The 16,425-nt window shown below is 36.3% G+C and overlaps 1 protein-coding gene across 2 annotated transcripts in view; it reads left to right on the top strand.

Moving 5' to 3' along the window:
- Window positions 1–16,425, top strand: part of EPRS1 (glutamyl-prolyl-tRNA synthetase 1) — a 38,402-nt gene that overhangs the window by 9,525 nt on the left and 12,452 nt on the right. The window contains exons 7-22 of one of the 2 annotated variants that reach the window (XM_042885714.1): window positions 1,102–1,228; window positions 1,729–1,921; window positions 2,670–2,841; window positions 3,583–3,816; window positions 4,904–4,988; window positions 5,336–5,395; window positions 7,686–7,796; window positions 9,177–9,313; window positions 10,036–10,243; window positions 10,657–10,769; window positions 11,410–11,527; window positions 11,608–11,964; window positions 12,783–13,013; window positions 13,683–13,931; window positions 14,710–14,940; window positions 15,286–15,551. In XM_042885714.1, coding sequence (XP_042741648.1) covers window positions 1,102–1,228; window positions 1,729–1,921; window positions 2,670–2,841; window positions 3,583–3,816; window positions 4,904–4,988; window positions 5,336–5,395; window positions 7,686–7,796; window positions 9,177–9,313; window positions 10,036–10,243; window positions 10,657–10,769; window positions 11,410–11,527; window positions 11,608–11,964; window positions 12,783–13,013; window positions 13,683–13,931; window positions 14,710–14,940; window positions 15,286–15,551 — 2,892 coding nt within the window. The remainder of the gene's footprint in view (window positions 1–1,101; window positions 1,229–1,728; window positions 1,922–2,669; window positions 2,842–3,582; window positions 3,817–4,903; window positions 4,989–5,335; window positions 5,396–7,685; window positions 7,797–9,176; window positions 9,314–10,035; window positions 10,244–10,656; window positions 10,770–11,409; window positions 11,528–11,607; window positions 11,965–12,782; window positions 13,014–13,682; window positions 13,932–14,709; window positions 14,941–15,285; window positions 15,552–16,425) is intronic. The other variant, XM_042885722.1, reaches the window with a different exon arrangement.

Genomic DNA, 16,425 nt, shown 5'->3' with positions numbered 1-16,425 from the left:
GGGATTTGCATGGATAATGGAGATGTGTTCTAACAGAAGCTGTGATGAGTGAATACAGTCTTCGTGAGTTGGGTGCAGTGTGCTCAGTACTTCATCAGGAAGCTTAAATTTGGAAAGGGAAAGGTGTATGGGATAATCTCCTTTCAGGAAACTTTACAATAGATGTGTAATTGAGACCTTTGTCTCAGGGGGTCAGATTATATGTAATCTGAGATACAAACTCATAAAGACAGAAAATGGGAGATGTTATGAATCTCACTGCCAGCTTCTTTGATCTGTTGATCCACATATATTACAGCATCTTAATTGCCAATATAGTTAATGCAGAAGCAGTCAGAAATCAGTAGGAGTATGGAAGTGTTTTATTCAGCAAACATATGTACATGACACACTTAGTAAGTAAAGCTTTACTTTTATCAATCAATACATGGAGAAGAGGATTAAAAAATGCATAACCAATTTCATAAATAAAACTTTCACCCAGCTTTTTTTCTGTTTATTTTAGAAGTGCTTGATAAGCTGTGAAATTTCCATTACTGCCTTTCTTCAGTAAACTGTCCATTCAGCATCATATTATTTCTGTGCTTATGTTTCTTACTTTATAAGTCCTGTACGAACTGTCATTGTATTGTATATATGTAGCACAGATTATTTCTTTAGAAGCATGTATTTTTTTAGGTTTTTGGAATTAATGTTTATGTATTAAATTAGGTTTAAATCAGCAATAACTTTTTAGTTCACATTAAAATGGAAAGCATCCGCTGTTTTAGAAAATTCCAGTCTTCTGAATGTGGTCGGTTCAGATTGTCTATCTGGTAGAAATTACTTAATGTTATCAACATGGTCAGTTTAAGTTAGTCTGTAAAACTGGAAATCAAGTCCTATTTTTATATGCATAGTGACAGTTAATAAGCCACATTTTAACAATTACCTGGTAATTCTATGGTAGAAAAAAACATAATCTACTTTTATAAATGTACCAAATCTTGACATGTTTTCTTCATTTGTTTGACTTAGCTATTGCTTATTTCTTATCTTTCTTTCAGAAATACTAAAGTCTAACTGAAGTGGTGCTGATGTATTTATTTATTTTCTTTTTAGATATCTGCATATCGGTCATGCCAAAGCTGCTCTGCTAAATCAGCACTACCAAGTTAACTTCAAAGGAAAACTTATTATGAGGTTTGATGACACAAATCCCGAAAAAGAGAAAGAAGACTTTGAAAAGGTATGATGAGAGAACAGAGAAATCATTCACTGTATTAAATTAATTCAAAGTTAAATTACATGGAGATCTGTTGTAGTACACTTTTTTTTGCACTAGATATTTAAGGCATCAGTATTGCACTTAAGTTTTACGCTTGGAAGAAATTTCCATCATCTTTAATAAAAGCCTTTTGTCAGTTGCTTCTTTCCTTTCTCCAACATGTATGTAGATATGCAACTCCTGTCATACTCGTTTTCATTTTATAAGTACTATTTGACTGTAAGAAGTAGTTTGTTTCAATTTTCATCTCCTTTTCTTGTTCTCCCTGATCTCATATAATCATAGGCTTTGAATCGGTAAGTGCTTACCTCTTTTTTTCTTTCATGCTTGTCATATTATTTTTACTGATCATCCTTCCTGGACTGTGGAGTGCTACAGCACCTAATCTGGCATGGTGAGGATAGAGGTTTAAGAAAACTAACTTTCTAGAATATTACAGTAGACAATTCCACACTTTGCAGGTTATTCTTGAAGATGTCGCAATGCTGCACATCAAACCAGATCAGTTTACATATACCTCAGATCACTTTGAAACAATAATGAAATATGCTGAGCAGCTCATTCAAGAAGGGAAGGCATATGTGGATGATACTCCTGCAGAGCAAATGAAAGCAGAGCGTGAGCAAAGAACGGAATCTAAACACAGAAACAACTGTAAGATTTTTCATGCTTCCTTTTTGGTTTTGTGGCATTTTAATTTGGCATCACAGCTTGATTTTTATTAAAAGGTGAAGGAGACAACTGATTGTGTAACTGTAAGGTCCTTATAGGAACTTGGAAATCATAGAATGTTAAAGAAGTTTGGTTTGAAATGGACCTTGAAGATCACCCATTCCAATCCTCCTGCTATGGGCAGACACCTCCCACTAGATCAGGCTGCCCATGGCCCCATCCTGCCTGGCCTCAATGCCTCCAGCAATAGGGCATCCACAGCTTCTCTGGTCAACCTGTTCTAAAGTCTCACTACACTGTGAATAAAGAATTTCTTCCTTGTATCTAATAGAAATCTACACTTTTTTTTTTTTTTTTTAATGATTAGCCCTTGTCCTAACACTCCTTGTTAAATTGTCCTTCCCCATCTTTCCTGTAAGCCCCCTTTAGGTGCTAGAAGATTATAAGACTACAAGGTCACCTCTGAGCCTTCTCTTTCCCAGGCTTTTCATCTGCTATTACTCACAAATGTTTAGTGCTTTGTTCTGTGTGGCTGGAATAACTGTACATTTAGACAGGTGCAGGAAACTTCTGTATGTATTTCATCATCATTCATCACCAATTTCTAAAAAATTCAAAATATAAAATGTATCTAAAGAGGGGGTCACATTGCTTTTTGTTGCTGCAGTGGTAGACTGTAGTTCTGTGTCAAATTCAAAACACCTTAGAAAACTATTTTTATTATTTTTAGGTGTTAATAAGAATCTACAAATGTGGGAAGAAATGAAAAAGGGAACAGAGTATGGACAAACTTGTTGTCTACGAGCAAAAATTGATATGAATAGTAACAATGGGTGTATGAGGGATCCGACTCTTTATCGCTGTAAAAACCAGCCTCACCCACGTACAGGAACTACCTACAAGTATGTTCAATTTCTTTGTGTGTTTTTTTTTTTTTTGCTTTTTTTCAGAGTATTTACCATTCCTTGGTAAACTTATGTTAATGCTTGGAATCTGTTTGCATTTTTCAGTTAGAAAATGTAATGAGTCTCTTTACTGTGAGGAGCTTTACAGATGCTTTTTAAAACCTGTTTGTTAGTTGTCATAGTCAGCAGTGAATATTTCACTGGTCTATAAATACATCATCTGTCAGTGAAGAGCTCGGAGTCGAAAGTTGAATTAAGACTTAATGGCTTTATCATGGACAAAAAAGTTGTTTCCTTTAGTTCTTGAAACTTAAACAGGATTGTGACAATTCTACGTCACTACAGTTTTCATAACAGCCTCTGTCTTTGTACAGAATGAAGAATTACTGCGTTGTGCCTTGAAATCAGCCTACCCAGTTGCTGGAGGCTATGATTCACTGCTTATTTGGGGCCTTTGTGAGCAGCCACACAATGTTGGTTTTGGAAATACTGATTTTAATGTGTGTATAACACTAAAGCAATTCCTGTGTGTAGGGATTTTGTTTTAAATGTGATAGCTTTGCACATTCTGTATTGTCTGTATGCTGTTTTTAAAGAAGGCTTGATCTGAAGGTTTTCAGATCACAGACTATAAAAGTTTATAGTATGTAAATATAAATGATACTTAATTTGGAGGTTTGAATGTGAGGAAAGTGTTTTGCTCTTCTGCCTTGTTAACCAAGGCTCCTTATTTTCAAGGGTTTATCCTACATATGACTTTGCCTGCCCCATCGTTGACAGTATTGAAGGTGTCACACATGCACTTAGAACAACAGAATACCACGACAGGGATGAACAATTCTATTGGATCATTGAGGCATTGGGCATAAGGAAGCCATACATATGGGAATACAGCAGGTTAAACCTCAACAACACTGTGCTGTCCAAAAGAAAGCTTACATGGTTTGTCAATGAAGGGCTTGTGGATGGATGGTACGTTATTGTTTGTAGCTCAGCATTGTTATTGTAGATATTTGCACTGATGCATCTCATTCTGTTTTAGTCAGTGTGCTTAAGCAGCAAAGCAGCATGAATGAATATTTAAATGGAATTTGAGAACACAGATTAATTACAGTGGCTTCTGAATGTACAATGTGTCTGCTTACTGTGCTGTGGTAACTGTATGCATACATGTTCAGGTATTTCATGTTTATTATAGGATCTTATTTTTGGGCTTTGGCTCTTGCTTCAGGTGCTACTTATACGTTTCCCTCTCTGAGTTATTAGATACATTCCTGAGCAATGCCAGAAAACATACCTCCTCTTGTCTCCCACTTCTTTATGGACTTAGGTTATTTTTTGTATTAGAATCATAGAATCACTTGGGTTGGAAAAGACCTTAAAGATGATCGAGTGCAACCACAACCTAACCAAACTACCCTAACAACCCTCCTGTAAGTCATGTCCCTGAGCACCACATCCAAACAGTTTTTAAACACATACAGGGATGGTGACTCAGCCACCTACTTGGGGAGCCTATTGCAGTGCTTAACAACCCTTTCTGTAAAGAAGTGTTTCCTGATATCACCTTGGTGCAACTTCAGGCCATTTCCCCTCATCCTGTCACCAGTGAGAATCACCTGTCAGAAGTGAAAAATTAAGAGATTAAGTGGATGTCTGCAGAAGATAAATGATTCTTGGTGGCCTGGTAGCTTAGATGTTTTCCTGAAAAGAATGACCAGTGATTCTGCACCTCTGCAATTAATTCAGAGTCTGGAGAGGGTTCTTCTTGGTTCTTCCCACAGTGATCTTGTTGTGGGATCCCACCATCTGAAGTCCTCTCCTCATATCAGTTTTTGAGAGACTGAAGGTAGAATAGACATAAGAAGAGGGCCTCTTCCCCAGGAGATGGCTTACCTCCCTCAGCCTTCTCAGTTAGATCTTCTCATCTAGCTCTTCATTCACAAAAATAAAATACAGTGAAGCTGCCTTTCACATGTGGCAGTATTATTAAACTTTTTGAGAAATCTTACAGGTAAAACTTAGTGTGTGATACTGATAAAACTTCTCTTTCTACTAGGGATGACCCAAGGTTTCCCACTGTGCGTGGTGTCCTGAGAAGGGGCATGACAGTTGAAGGGCTAAAACAATTCATTGCTGCTCAGGTGGGCATTTCCTTCTTTTCTGATTCTTTGAGTCTTATATAGTAAGGACAAGTTTTCATAAAGTTTCATTTAAATTTCTTGTGATTGTGAGGTTCCTTTTGAAGATTTACTGCTTTCTTGTGTAGTGCTTCAATGTGTCTGAGCAGGTCCTTGCAAAACTCAGTAGCAGGTTTCTTTAAAAAAAATAAATTGCTTTGCAAGCTCAGAAGTTCTTTTATAAATTGTTTTGATAAATGCAAATAGAGGGTTTGTAGCCATTAAAGGACTTTCTTTTAGGTGAGTTGGACAGCTAGACTACATGCACTTGTGGTTTTTTTTGTTGTGTTTTTCTTTTTTAAATTTTCCAGGGCTCCTCTCGATCTGTTGTGAATATGGAGTGGGATAAAATTTGGTCCTTCAACAAAAAGGTATGCTTTTACTTGAATTTGATGCTACTCCTGATACCCTGTCAGGAATATGTAGAGAATTGGAGTGCTTATTACAACAAGTAGCAATTGCAATATGTTGCATCATTTTGGCACACTTTCAGGAAAATGGAATGTCCCCTGCTGTTTCTAACCTGAGTTAGCACTAATCCTATTGATTGTCCTATGCCAATACTTACTTGCCTTACTTAGTAATATGAGGAAAGATAATGATATATGTAAATCTGATATGAAAACTGCATTTCATTTTTCTGCTTTCAAGCTGCGAGCTATCTGTAAGAAGGTATTACTTAAAGCTTTTTTACCTTAGCCATAGCTTACAGTGCTGTAAGCGTACTTAGCACAAGCTATCATTTTTGCAGCTTTATAGCACAGTCATATTTGCTTATATAACAGGAGCTCTACAAACCCACTGAAAATGCATTATTCCTGGCTTTAAAATGCTGCCTGTTTCTGGTTTGGCTTATCTGTTAATGTAAACATAAATCTTACTCAAATTGTTGGCCGCTTTTCCTCTTGGTGGCTTTGTCTTAAGATGCTGGGTATACTGCCTGTGTAGATAAAGCCAGCACTGCTGATGTTTCTGACTGAATGTCAGATAAGGAATACTGCATCTTGACATGGTTAGTTGCTTTTTGGCAGCGGATGCTTGGACACTATAATAAGGCGAATTATTAGAATGCTGACTGCATATTTTGTGTGATTGTGGAAACACCTGTTATTTTGCATTGGGATTCCTGCTTGATTTTGCTTAGATAGTACCCAGATCTGTTCATTTAAGTAGCTTTTGCTTGTCTGGCATGTGTCTTGTATTTATTCACGTATTTTGTGTTTGGTTTGCTATGTGCACAAAGGTTTATGAATTGGTTCTTTCTGTTGCTGCATAGATATAATTAAGAGTTGGATTTGGGGGAAGAACCCACGAAGGACTGTCAGGGCTCATTTTTCTTTGAATTGACTTTTGAACTGAGTTTCTTACATATCTGACTCCTTGGACAGCATCACATTTACATCTGTCTGTTCAGATAGATTGCAATCTGAATGATGAACAAAAGCAATTGTTTGTGTGCAGGTAGTTCTAAGCTTAGTCTTACTGTGAGAGATGAGCCACTCATTTCATATGTTAATCAGTAGTGTATTTGCAAGATTTTTAACATTTGTAGTCTGAGGAAGGATTGTGGATTTTAATCACAATAAATAAAAAGTCTACTAATAAAATTCAGTCTTTTAGTTATCAGAACTATGTTATTAAGTCACATGTATTTTGAAATGCATACACAAATCCTCGTTTAAAATATAAAACCTAAGATTCCAGCTTTAGTAATGGTCAACTTACAAATATATGACTTCTTTAAGAATGTGATCATTAGTTTGCTTGCTTGTGTCAGTAGATAGATGTTAAATTATCTTTTCTGTATTTTTTATGCAGTTTTTCACGTTAGCAGGAATAAACTAGGGGAGAAGAAGCCACTTTGTATTGACAACAGCAGGTGTTTGTCTTTATGTTAGCTTCCAGTTAAACTGGGAAGATCTCTTTTGGTCCTAGGCAACTTCTAGTTGAATTACATCAAGTGGCTGAACAGTCAAACCAATCTTTTACATATTAAAAGAATTGTGAGAAACGATCTTAGCTGAGATTTAAAATGGATGATGAAAATATAGGAAGGCAGTTTGTAGGTTTTTCTTGCCAGACTCAAGCTTTAGAAATCCTGATGAAGTCAATATTATGGTGTTGCCTTATTATAGTATCTAATGCTGATGTGTTTAAATTGCAGACTAAATTGGTGCTTCCTCTATAGCCATGTCTGTCCCTGATTCTGCTGGAGTATTGATCTGGAAAAAGAGCATGGGACCAGTTCTCATGCTGCTGAAAAAAGAAAGAACTGCATCAATAAATTATTGCTTTAAATTCAGCTACCTAGAAAGAAAGTGGTCCAGATTTAGTACTATTCATGAGTAGAAAAATTGGATTTTTTTTTTTACTATCTTCCCTGTGAGACAGTAGCTCATAATTTTTCCTACTTCTAACATCAGAAATACTCAATGCATAGTTTTTACTTCAAGTATTTCAGTAAAGAGGAAAAATGGAAGTATTATTTTCTCACTTCTATAGCTTTGCATTAAGAGATTAACACAGTAACATTAAAAAAAAATGCAGTAACATAAAGAGTACCAGTTAATATCCTTTTTTTTAAGTTGTTGTTTTATGCAGTATTTTACTTCTCTGTTGATGTCATATATTCATGACCCTCCCCTTGTTTGGTTCCTGTAGGTTATAGATCCAGTAGCACCTCGGTACACTGCTTTACTGAAAGATGCAGTGGTTCCAGTAAACGTTCCTGAAGCTCAAGAGGAGATGAAGGAAGTGGCTAAACATCCAAAGGTTCTCAATTTACTTCTTTAATATTCTTGTATTTCAGATCAGTAAGGTTGGAAGTCCCTTGACTTAGAGCAGTCAGCAAGGAGAGTCCTGGTTTTAACTTGCTTGGAGAGCATGAGATAAAACCAAGGTGTGCTTTTTTGCAAAATTGTCAAGAAGTCAGTAACTACTAATCACCTTTCTTCATTTAAGAGAATGATTTAGGAAAGTGCTTTTGTAAATATTTACAATGTGTATAGATGAAGTCATGGTGGGAGGCACCTCAGAAGAGGTGATGTATCACAGGTCTGGAGTGATAATCTGGATACTCTGACAGCTTTTGTTATTGTTTGACACAAACTTTCACAGAGAAATTTAAATATAAAATGTATTTAAAGCTTTATGGTTAGTATATAGTAATCACAGCTTATCCATAAGAGTGAGGGATGCAGGAAGGATTCGATTTAGGTAGAAAAGTGAAATATTAACCTGTTAATTCTATTACTTAGATCTTTTTTAATATGACTTCTAAATTCAGGTAGCAAGTAGTTACTGTCAAGAGTTCAAGTAATTTAAAACTCTTAGTAATCAGTAAATAGAATAATATCCATTAAGAAGGGGCCTGGTTTGTTTTTTTTTTTCCCTGCTACGTGTAGGGAAGAGGTTTTACTTTGACTATGACATCTCAAGTTACACTTCAGCTTCTCTGAAAGCATCTTCGTAAATGTTTTTGTGGTTTTACTTAGTTTCTTCATTTTGTTGCTCTGAATATTGCTGTAACAATTTCTTGTATCTGAGAGGTCAAGATCTGGTTTACCCTTTTCCCTGTGGTGTTTCTATAAGGAAACATGTTTTGAGCAGATGCAAGTGAGAATTGTGACCCTTGGAGTCAAAAAGAAATTTGATCTGATGCAAGCCTGCGTATTAAAATACATTTTTTTTTTATTACTGTCTTAAAAATTCTATGCAGCTGGAAAAAGCTGTACATTTGCTTCAGTTTTAACTGTGTAAAAATTAAAAAGGCTGAGAGTTACGAAATTTGTTTTGAAGGGAGTTTGCATGGCTAGCAGAAAAATTGATCAAAAAGTTAGTTTGTACACATAAGAATTTGAAGATATGTGAACTTTAAGGAAGTATTAGTATGCTGTTGGTTGTGTTGAACTTGGTGTTTGATACAGGTTGTGTTTTTGGAGTATGCTGTCAGAGGAATACATGTAGCAATTGTGAACCAGAAACCTGTGAGACAGTTACAGAGGAATGCCATAGCTTTCTGTTACTGTTATTCTGAGTCTCACACCTTTATCTGTTTTATAGCTGTCATAAAGAAAGCATGGTTTTAGCACTGCTTTAAATTTAGTCAGCTTTTGACAGCCTCTCCTTTGAAATAAAAATCATTTTTCACAGAATGCTGATGTCGGGTTGAAACCTGTTTGGTATGGCTCCAGAGTGCTGATAGAAGGTGCAGATGCAGAGACCCTGACAGAGGGAGAGGTGGTTACATTCATAAATTGGGGCAATATTATCATCACAAAATTAAACAGGTAAGCAATACTGGCAGATGAAATTAACTTTTGCATTTCAACTTTTTGTTGACTTTTTTTTTTTGTAGTAGGTAGCTTCTAATAGTAAAATATTTGTAGTTATCCACGTATATAGAGATATCCTCTTTGAAATATGTCACAAAACTGGGTATTTGACATAAAGTGTATTGTACAGGTAGTCCAGGTCTGAAATCAGCAATCAGTCCTACTGCTGCATGTTCCTTTTGCCCCATATTCTCCACATAGGTGGTAGTATTTCCACTGTGAAAGAACTTTTTCAGACAAAACAAACAAAAAACGCTTGGAATTTTAAAGCTTTGTTCTGCAACAGTTACCTGCTTTTGCAAGGTTTAAAAAAAAAAAACACAACGAAATCACAGTTTTAGTTGCAGAACTGTTGGAGTGAGAAAAGGAGGCTGTTAATGTCATCATAATATCTGGAAAATGCCTGAGACACTGGCAGAATGAATTGAGCTGAGGCAGAATGTAAAACAAATAGGTAGAGATTTTTTGCATGTCTTGCAGTGTCTATTGATACTTTAAGAAATCAAAAGTAAAGGAGAACTTCCAACAGAAGTGATTTCTCTTCTTTGTTTCTCGTGTCTTCTATATTTCATTTATGACCTCTTAACAGTTGTTTCAGTGAATCTGTTGATGGTCTGTAGTATCAGATGAAAACAAACCTTTTTGACTTTGCTCTAATCGTTTATCTTTTCCTGTAGAAATTCAAGTGGAAAAATTGTGTCCATTGATACCAAGTTGAACTTAGAAAATAAAGACTTCAAAAAAACCACTAAGATCACTTGGTTAGCAGAAACTCCACGTGCACCACTCATCCCAACTGTTTGTGTTAATTATGAACATCTGATCACTAAGCCAGTTCTAGGTAAAGATGAAGATTTCAAGCAATATATCAACCGAAATAGCAAGGTAAGATGGCTTTTTTCCTCTTTATATTCTACAAAGCTTTATTTTTTGCCGTTACTACATTTTGTTATGTTTTTTGACCATTAAATTTCATTTGTTAAAGAAGAAAATCGTGTGTATCTCGTTCTTGTGTTTTCCATTCAGTTTCTTATAATAACAGGAGTTGAATCTGTGATATTTTTTTTCTGTATGTTAATGCATTACCTGATTCTTACCCTTCAGGGACCAGTAGTTTGAGTTTTTATGGTGTTACACTCTTATAATACTGCATTTTCTTTTGAGCACTTCTGCTCTGCTTCCGGAATTAACTGACATTTCAGCACTTGGAAGCACTGTTACAACAGCTCTGCCATGTTTCTTGCTATACGTTCCTTGTCCTTTGTTAGGTTTGCACTGATTGCTTTTAACTTTTACAGCAAGAAGAACTGATGTTAGGTGATCCTTGCCTTAAGGACTTAAAAAAAGGAGACATCATCCAACTCCAGAGGAGAGGATTCTTTATTTGTGATCAACCCTATGAGCCAGTGAGGTAAGCTACCTAAGAATGACCCAAGTGAACTTCACAGAATTTCATTTAACTTGTTGAGTTTTAAAATTTTCACACATCTCTTGATGAGGCTAACGTTACTAATGTTGTACCAATGCTGCAAATATTTTACCCTTTAGCACTACCAGATATTATTTCTGTGAACTGACGTGGCTTTTGTTTTTTGTGTACCTCTCCCATCTGTCTAAGACAAGTCTGTCTAAGGCAGGCATGTGGCACTTCTGGTGCACCCCAACTAGCTTAGAATTAGTAATGAGATCAGATTTACTTGTTGTGATTCGAAGTACATCAATCAAGGAACAGTGCTACAGAATAGAACAGACAGTTGCCTAGGTAGTGTGTGCAGTAATGTGTATTGTGGCAGTTCTTTAGCAAGTTGCCAAACATGTAAAATTACACTGCCGTGTAACATTACAAAGAAAGCTTACTGTTCCTAACAGGAATCAGTGCTGATCCCCAGTTATGTAAATTTGGATAATAGCAGTTGTATATGAAGGTAAACATGGAGTTGTGAGAGATCAGCTTGTAGAAGAGCAGAACTTTTGCTTCAATAAATGTTTTATATGTATTATTTTGTATTCTTTTTATTGTTGGATCGAATTTTTCATAAATCCTTTTACAGTCCATATAGCTGTAAAGAGGCCCCATGCATTTTGATTTACATACCTGATGGACACACTAAGGAAATGCCAACATCTGGATCAAAAGAGAAGACCAAAGCTGAAACTGCAAAGAAAGAGGTAAGCTTTTGTTTTAGAAAAGTGCAGAATGTATTAATGTACAGGATCAGCCTGCCAAATATGTATTTTTTCTTTTTAAGGCTGTTTCAGCTGTAAAAGGAAAATCTGTTCCAGTTGCTGGTGATACCTCTACTGCAACCTGTACTGCCTCAGAAGACCACCTGGTTATGTACAACAGGGTGACTGCACAGGGTGATATTGTTCGTGATTTGAAAGCTAAGAAGGCAGCAAAGGAAGATATTGATAAAGCTGTGAAGCAGTTGCTGGCCTTGAAAGCAGAATACAAGGAGAGGACGGGCCAGGAGTATAAGCCTGGAAATCCTCCAGCAGCTTCAAAGCATGAGAACTCTGGTACCCTGGACTGCAAAGCTCTGTATGATAAAGTAGCAGAGCAAGGAGAAGTAGTCCGAAAACTGAAAGCTGAGAAAGCACCTAAGGTGGCTGGTTATACTGCTTTTTTGCTTGTTTGGGTTTGCATAGCTCATTGTCTGTGTAGGCAAATGGGTTCTTTTGATTTAGTGTTTTCATGCTGATGGTAATTTTGACTGGGCTGTGTTCTGGCAAGACTTGTGTTTTTTCATTGCTTATGATTTAGCTAGATGTATATGATAAAGTCTTTGTTAATACTTGTAAAGATGCAAGTAAGTGTCTACACTTTTTTAGTGCTGAAATGTTGACAGAAGCACTCTCCTCACATGTGAGTTGACGAGGTATCTGAATCTCATCCTTGGGGTAAAAATGTCCCACAGTATTTATTTATTCAGTAAAATAAGACTGAATTACTGACTTCACAGGATTGATTTATTTAGAACCTTTTAACAAGAAAGAGGGAAAAAAAGATCCAAATACAACAGATGTATACTAGACACCGTCCTGTCATGGGCTGAGTATAGAAAACACAGTTATTAATAACTTTATTCTTTTTATTCTTGCTAATGCAGAGCAAGAAAGCCTGTGAAATAATGCATTTTGTGCCTACTAATCAAATACTGTTTGTAGTAGCATCTTGATGGCAACATAAAACGAAATGGGAAGATCTAAACTAGTTTATTGTTACAATTTTGCACAGGATAATAGAAAATAGGATAGTAGAAACATACTAAACGACTCTGAAAAGCTCTACTGAATAATGAAGAAAATTGAATGATGTGCATAAACATAAGGACTTTTCGTAAAACACGTGACTTGCACTTCAGAATCTCATATTTCTGCATCTTTGTTTCTCCCTTTTTCTGTCTCTTCCTTTCTTTTACAGGATCAGATAGGTGCTGCTGTGGAAGTCCTTTTATCCTTAAAGGCAGAATATAAACAACAGACAGGCCAGGAGTACAAACCTGGAAGCCCACCTCTAGTCTCTGTCCCTGTTCAGTCTTCTCCTGTTTCTACTCTTCCACCCTCATGTCCAATAGACAGCAAATCTCTATACAGCAAAGTAGCTGAACAAGGCGAAGTGGTCCGCAAACTAAAAGCAGAGAAGGCTTCAAAGGTGTAATAGCAGTTAATATTTCTGAATGGAACAGTATTTTCAGCTGAGACTAAAGCCTAATGACAAGTTTTGTGAAATTTGGGGAATAAAATATAGCAAAGAATTTCAGTTTCCATAAAGTGCTTTTCTGGTTTCTCCTAAGCTGGTATGGATGACTTCACAGCTTCTGTGATAGTGAGCATGGAGAACCTGAAAAAGAAGTAAACAGGTTTTTTTTTTTTTTTTTTTAAATGATAAAAGCAAGCAAAGCAGAATATAGGCAGTAACTTGAAGTCTAGAGAACAGTAATAAATCTGATGGTGACTTGGTAGTCACGAAGAAACAATTTTTCATTCAGAGTATGAGTATTCACTCCCATTCTCCGGTGCATGGACTGCTAAAACTGCATGGAACTGAGCTGCTTAAATGGAAAACTTGCATGGCTCAGAAATCAGCCTTTATGTATACTGCCTGATTAGATCCTGTATCATGTAGCTTATAGATGCTCTGGCTAGGAAGTTTTACAACAGAACTCAGTAATGACACAGCTGCTAGCATGTTAGCTCTAGAATTTTTATTACAACGACTGTTTGTATGTTAGTAAGGGTTATGTTACCTTAGCTATGTGTTGCATCTGTGTTGCTTCTGTCTTTGCAACTGCTTTTTTTCTCTTTTTTTTTTTTGTTTCAGGAACAAGTAGATGAAGCTGTGAAAGTTCTTTTAAATCTGAAAGCGGAATATAAACAAAAAACAGGTCAAGATTACAAGCCTGGAAATCCACCTTCAGCTCCTCCTTGTGTATCTTCTGCTGCCCTTCCATCTTCTGTATGCTGCAATAACTTGGGACCTTCTAGCTTAGTGGATGCCAAAGCACTTTATGATAATGTAGCTGAACAAGGGGAAGTGGTGCGAAGACTCAAGGCGGAGAAAGCTTCCAAGGTACCGTAGTGAATAATCAATTGCAATTCTTACCAGATTTTTCCACTAGGGGGAAGTCTTTCACCAGGTACAAAGCACCTGTCCTGGTCAAGGCTTAGCCGTCAAACTTGCATGCTCTGGTAACGCCCCACAAGTTCATTCTGTTGCTGGATGCTTTCCTGATTCTGAGATATGCATTCTAAATTCTACTAATATAAAAAGTCAAGCTAAACTCTGACATCTGGATGAATTGACACAAGCATGGTAGATGTCTATTCTGCAGAATTTTTTAGTATGTTTTACTTTTCCTTGATGTATTTGTAACAAGTGAAGATAAATGTAGTTAGTGTACTGCAACAATAGCAAGGCTTTTCAGAGCTTGACAAATTCAGTTATAGCAGTGGAAAAGGAGACAAACTATGTTTATGGGAATTGTTTCTGTTCCCCTTCACTCCTCCTGCCCCCCTTTATATTTCTGCATAGCAAAATTGCTTTTCTATGATTTTTTTTTTTTTTTTTTTTTAAGCCTTTTTCCAAAACAAGTTTATGTTCTTCAGTGTAGATTCTGCTGCACTTATTAGCAGGTTGTAGCTGGCTGGGTGGGGTAGGAGAAACATTCTGGTTGAGATAGCAACACAAGTGTTTGTTTGAGTGTTTAGAGGAGGGCTGTTGAGTCCTTCCTTAACTGCAAAGCATTTATTTTATTGCTAGATGGAGATTTTATTTTCTTAGCCTAAAAATTAATGCTCCTTGTCAATTCTGTGTTTAATTCTTATCTTGCTATTTGTCCTTCACACAGGGTGAAATAGATGAAGCAGTAAAACTCCTCCTTTCTCTAAAAGGTGACTATAAGGAAAAGACTGGACAGGACTACAAGCCCGGCCATCCACCAGTAGCTCAGAATTCTTTGCCCCAAGCATCAAATACAGTAGCAAGTGGTCCTGACACAACTGAAGCTAAAGCACTGTTTAACAAAGTAGCTCTTCAAGGAGATGAAGTTAGGAAATTGAAAGCAGAAAAAGCAGAAAAGGTAAAAAACAAAAACAAAACAAAGCAAAAAAACCCAAAATACTGTAATACAAAATGCAGTGCATGTATTTAAATCTGAAAACTTCAAGTTTAAATCTAAAATTTCACAGCAATTGCGATTATCAGAATTGAAATGCAGCCTGTATCTGAAATGTGCTTTTAAAATTTTTCCTATCAGATATGATCCTTGGTGTATTAAAACCTTTAAGTATTGACTTTTGCTGAGGATTTTTCCCCAACGCTGTGTGGAAGTCTATAATGCCATATCATAGATCCATTTTATTTTTTTGATGGAGCCATATTATTCCTGTGATTTCTGTGTAACTTTCATTTTTTGTTCTTCAAGGAAAAGATAGATGCAGCTGTTAAAGAGCTTCTCCAGCTGAAGGCCCAGTACAAGTCTGTTGCAGGAGTTGATTATAAACCTGTTTCTGCTAGTAGTGCTGATGACAAAGACAAAAAGAAGAAAGAGAAAGAGAACAAGTCAGAAAAGCAGTGTAAGCAACAGAAACAAAATGATGGACCAAAAAAAGAGCCTTTGCAAGGACAGAGTGGTAATGAGCTCTCTTCAAATGGGCCAGGAGAGGGTCAAGGCCCTAAGAAACAAACCAGGTAAAGATTAGATCCTTAATCTATTTGATAAAAGCCTGCACTGTTTACCTCCATTCAGACTTCAGAGTTTTGCAAGTTTCTAATTTCACTTGAAAGCATTAAAGATTACAAAATAATAGTTTATATTCAGCATCAAGCAAAAGCAAATTACTGAAGTTTACTTAGTGTCTGTTTTACCTCAGAATCCCTCTGAGCAGAACTCTGCCTAGCCCCTAGCTTGTAGATAGCACAAGGTAATGTGCACAGTCTGTTACTATGGTTCAGCTGTCATTGGGAACTTGCTGTGTTTTATTTGCTTCTGCAAATGTTCTGCTGCGTCTTCCTCACTACAAAACCATGGGTTGGAGTTGGAGAAATCAAAGCCTTGTGCTTTTTTTTTTTTTTTTTCCAGTTATATCAGGTTTACAAAGTATTTACTGTGTTTACCTTGAGAATTATATAATCCAGAGCAAGGCACTTTGGATGCTAATGCTAGAACTCTCCAGAGATGATTGCTGTGCATTCCATCTCCTGCTCCCATACTGAAAGTGTAGAGGTTTTTTATATATTACAGCATATATTATGCAACACTGCCTGTTTCCTATTTCAGATTTATAGTTTAGGACTCAACATCCTTAGTAGTAGAGCTAGAGAATGGTTATTTTTTAATAGAAATTATGCTGGGATAATTCACTCTTAATTTTCTTTGTTCATCAAGGTATGCAAAGTGTGCTTTTATCTATTGTTATTTGAGCCTGGTAAAAAAAAATGAGGGAGTTTGGCCTTTGCTAGGATTTTGGAGATTGACTGTTTATTTTGATTGTAGAATGTTTTCTATCTTAGAGTGACTGATGTGTTTAATTGGATAATTCAAGTTGCTTCTTTTGCTTGAAAC

Source organism: Lagopus leucura, unplaced genomic scaffold, assembly GCF_019238085.1.
Source record: "Lagopus leucura isolate 7727_CA_CO unplaced genomic scaffold, USGS_WTPT01 Super-Scaffold_73, whole genome shotgun sequence".
In the NCBI taxonomy this organism is placed as follows: domain Eukaryota; kingdom Metazoa; phylum Chordata; class Aves; order Galliformes; family Phasianidae; genus Lagopus; species Lagopus leucura.
Note: the sequence above shows the minus strand (reverse complement) of the source record. Positions and strands in the feature narration are given on the sequence as shown.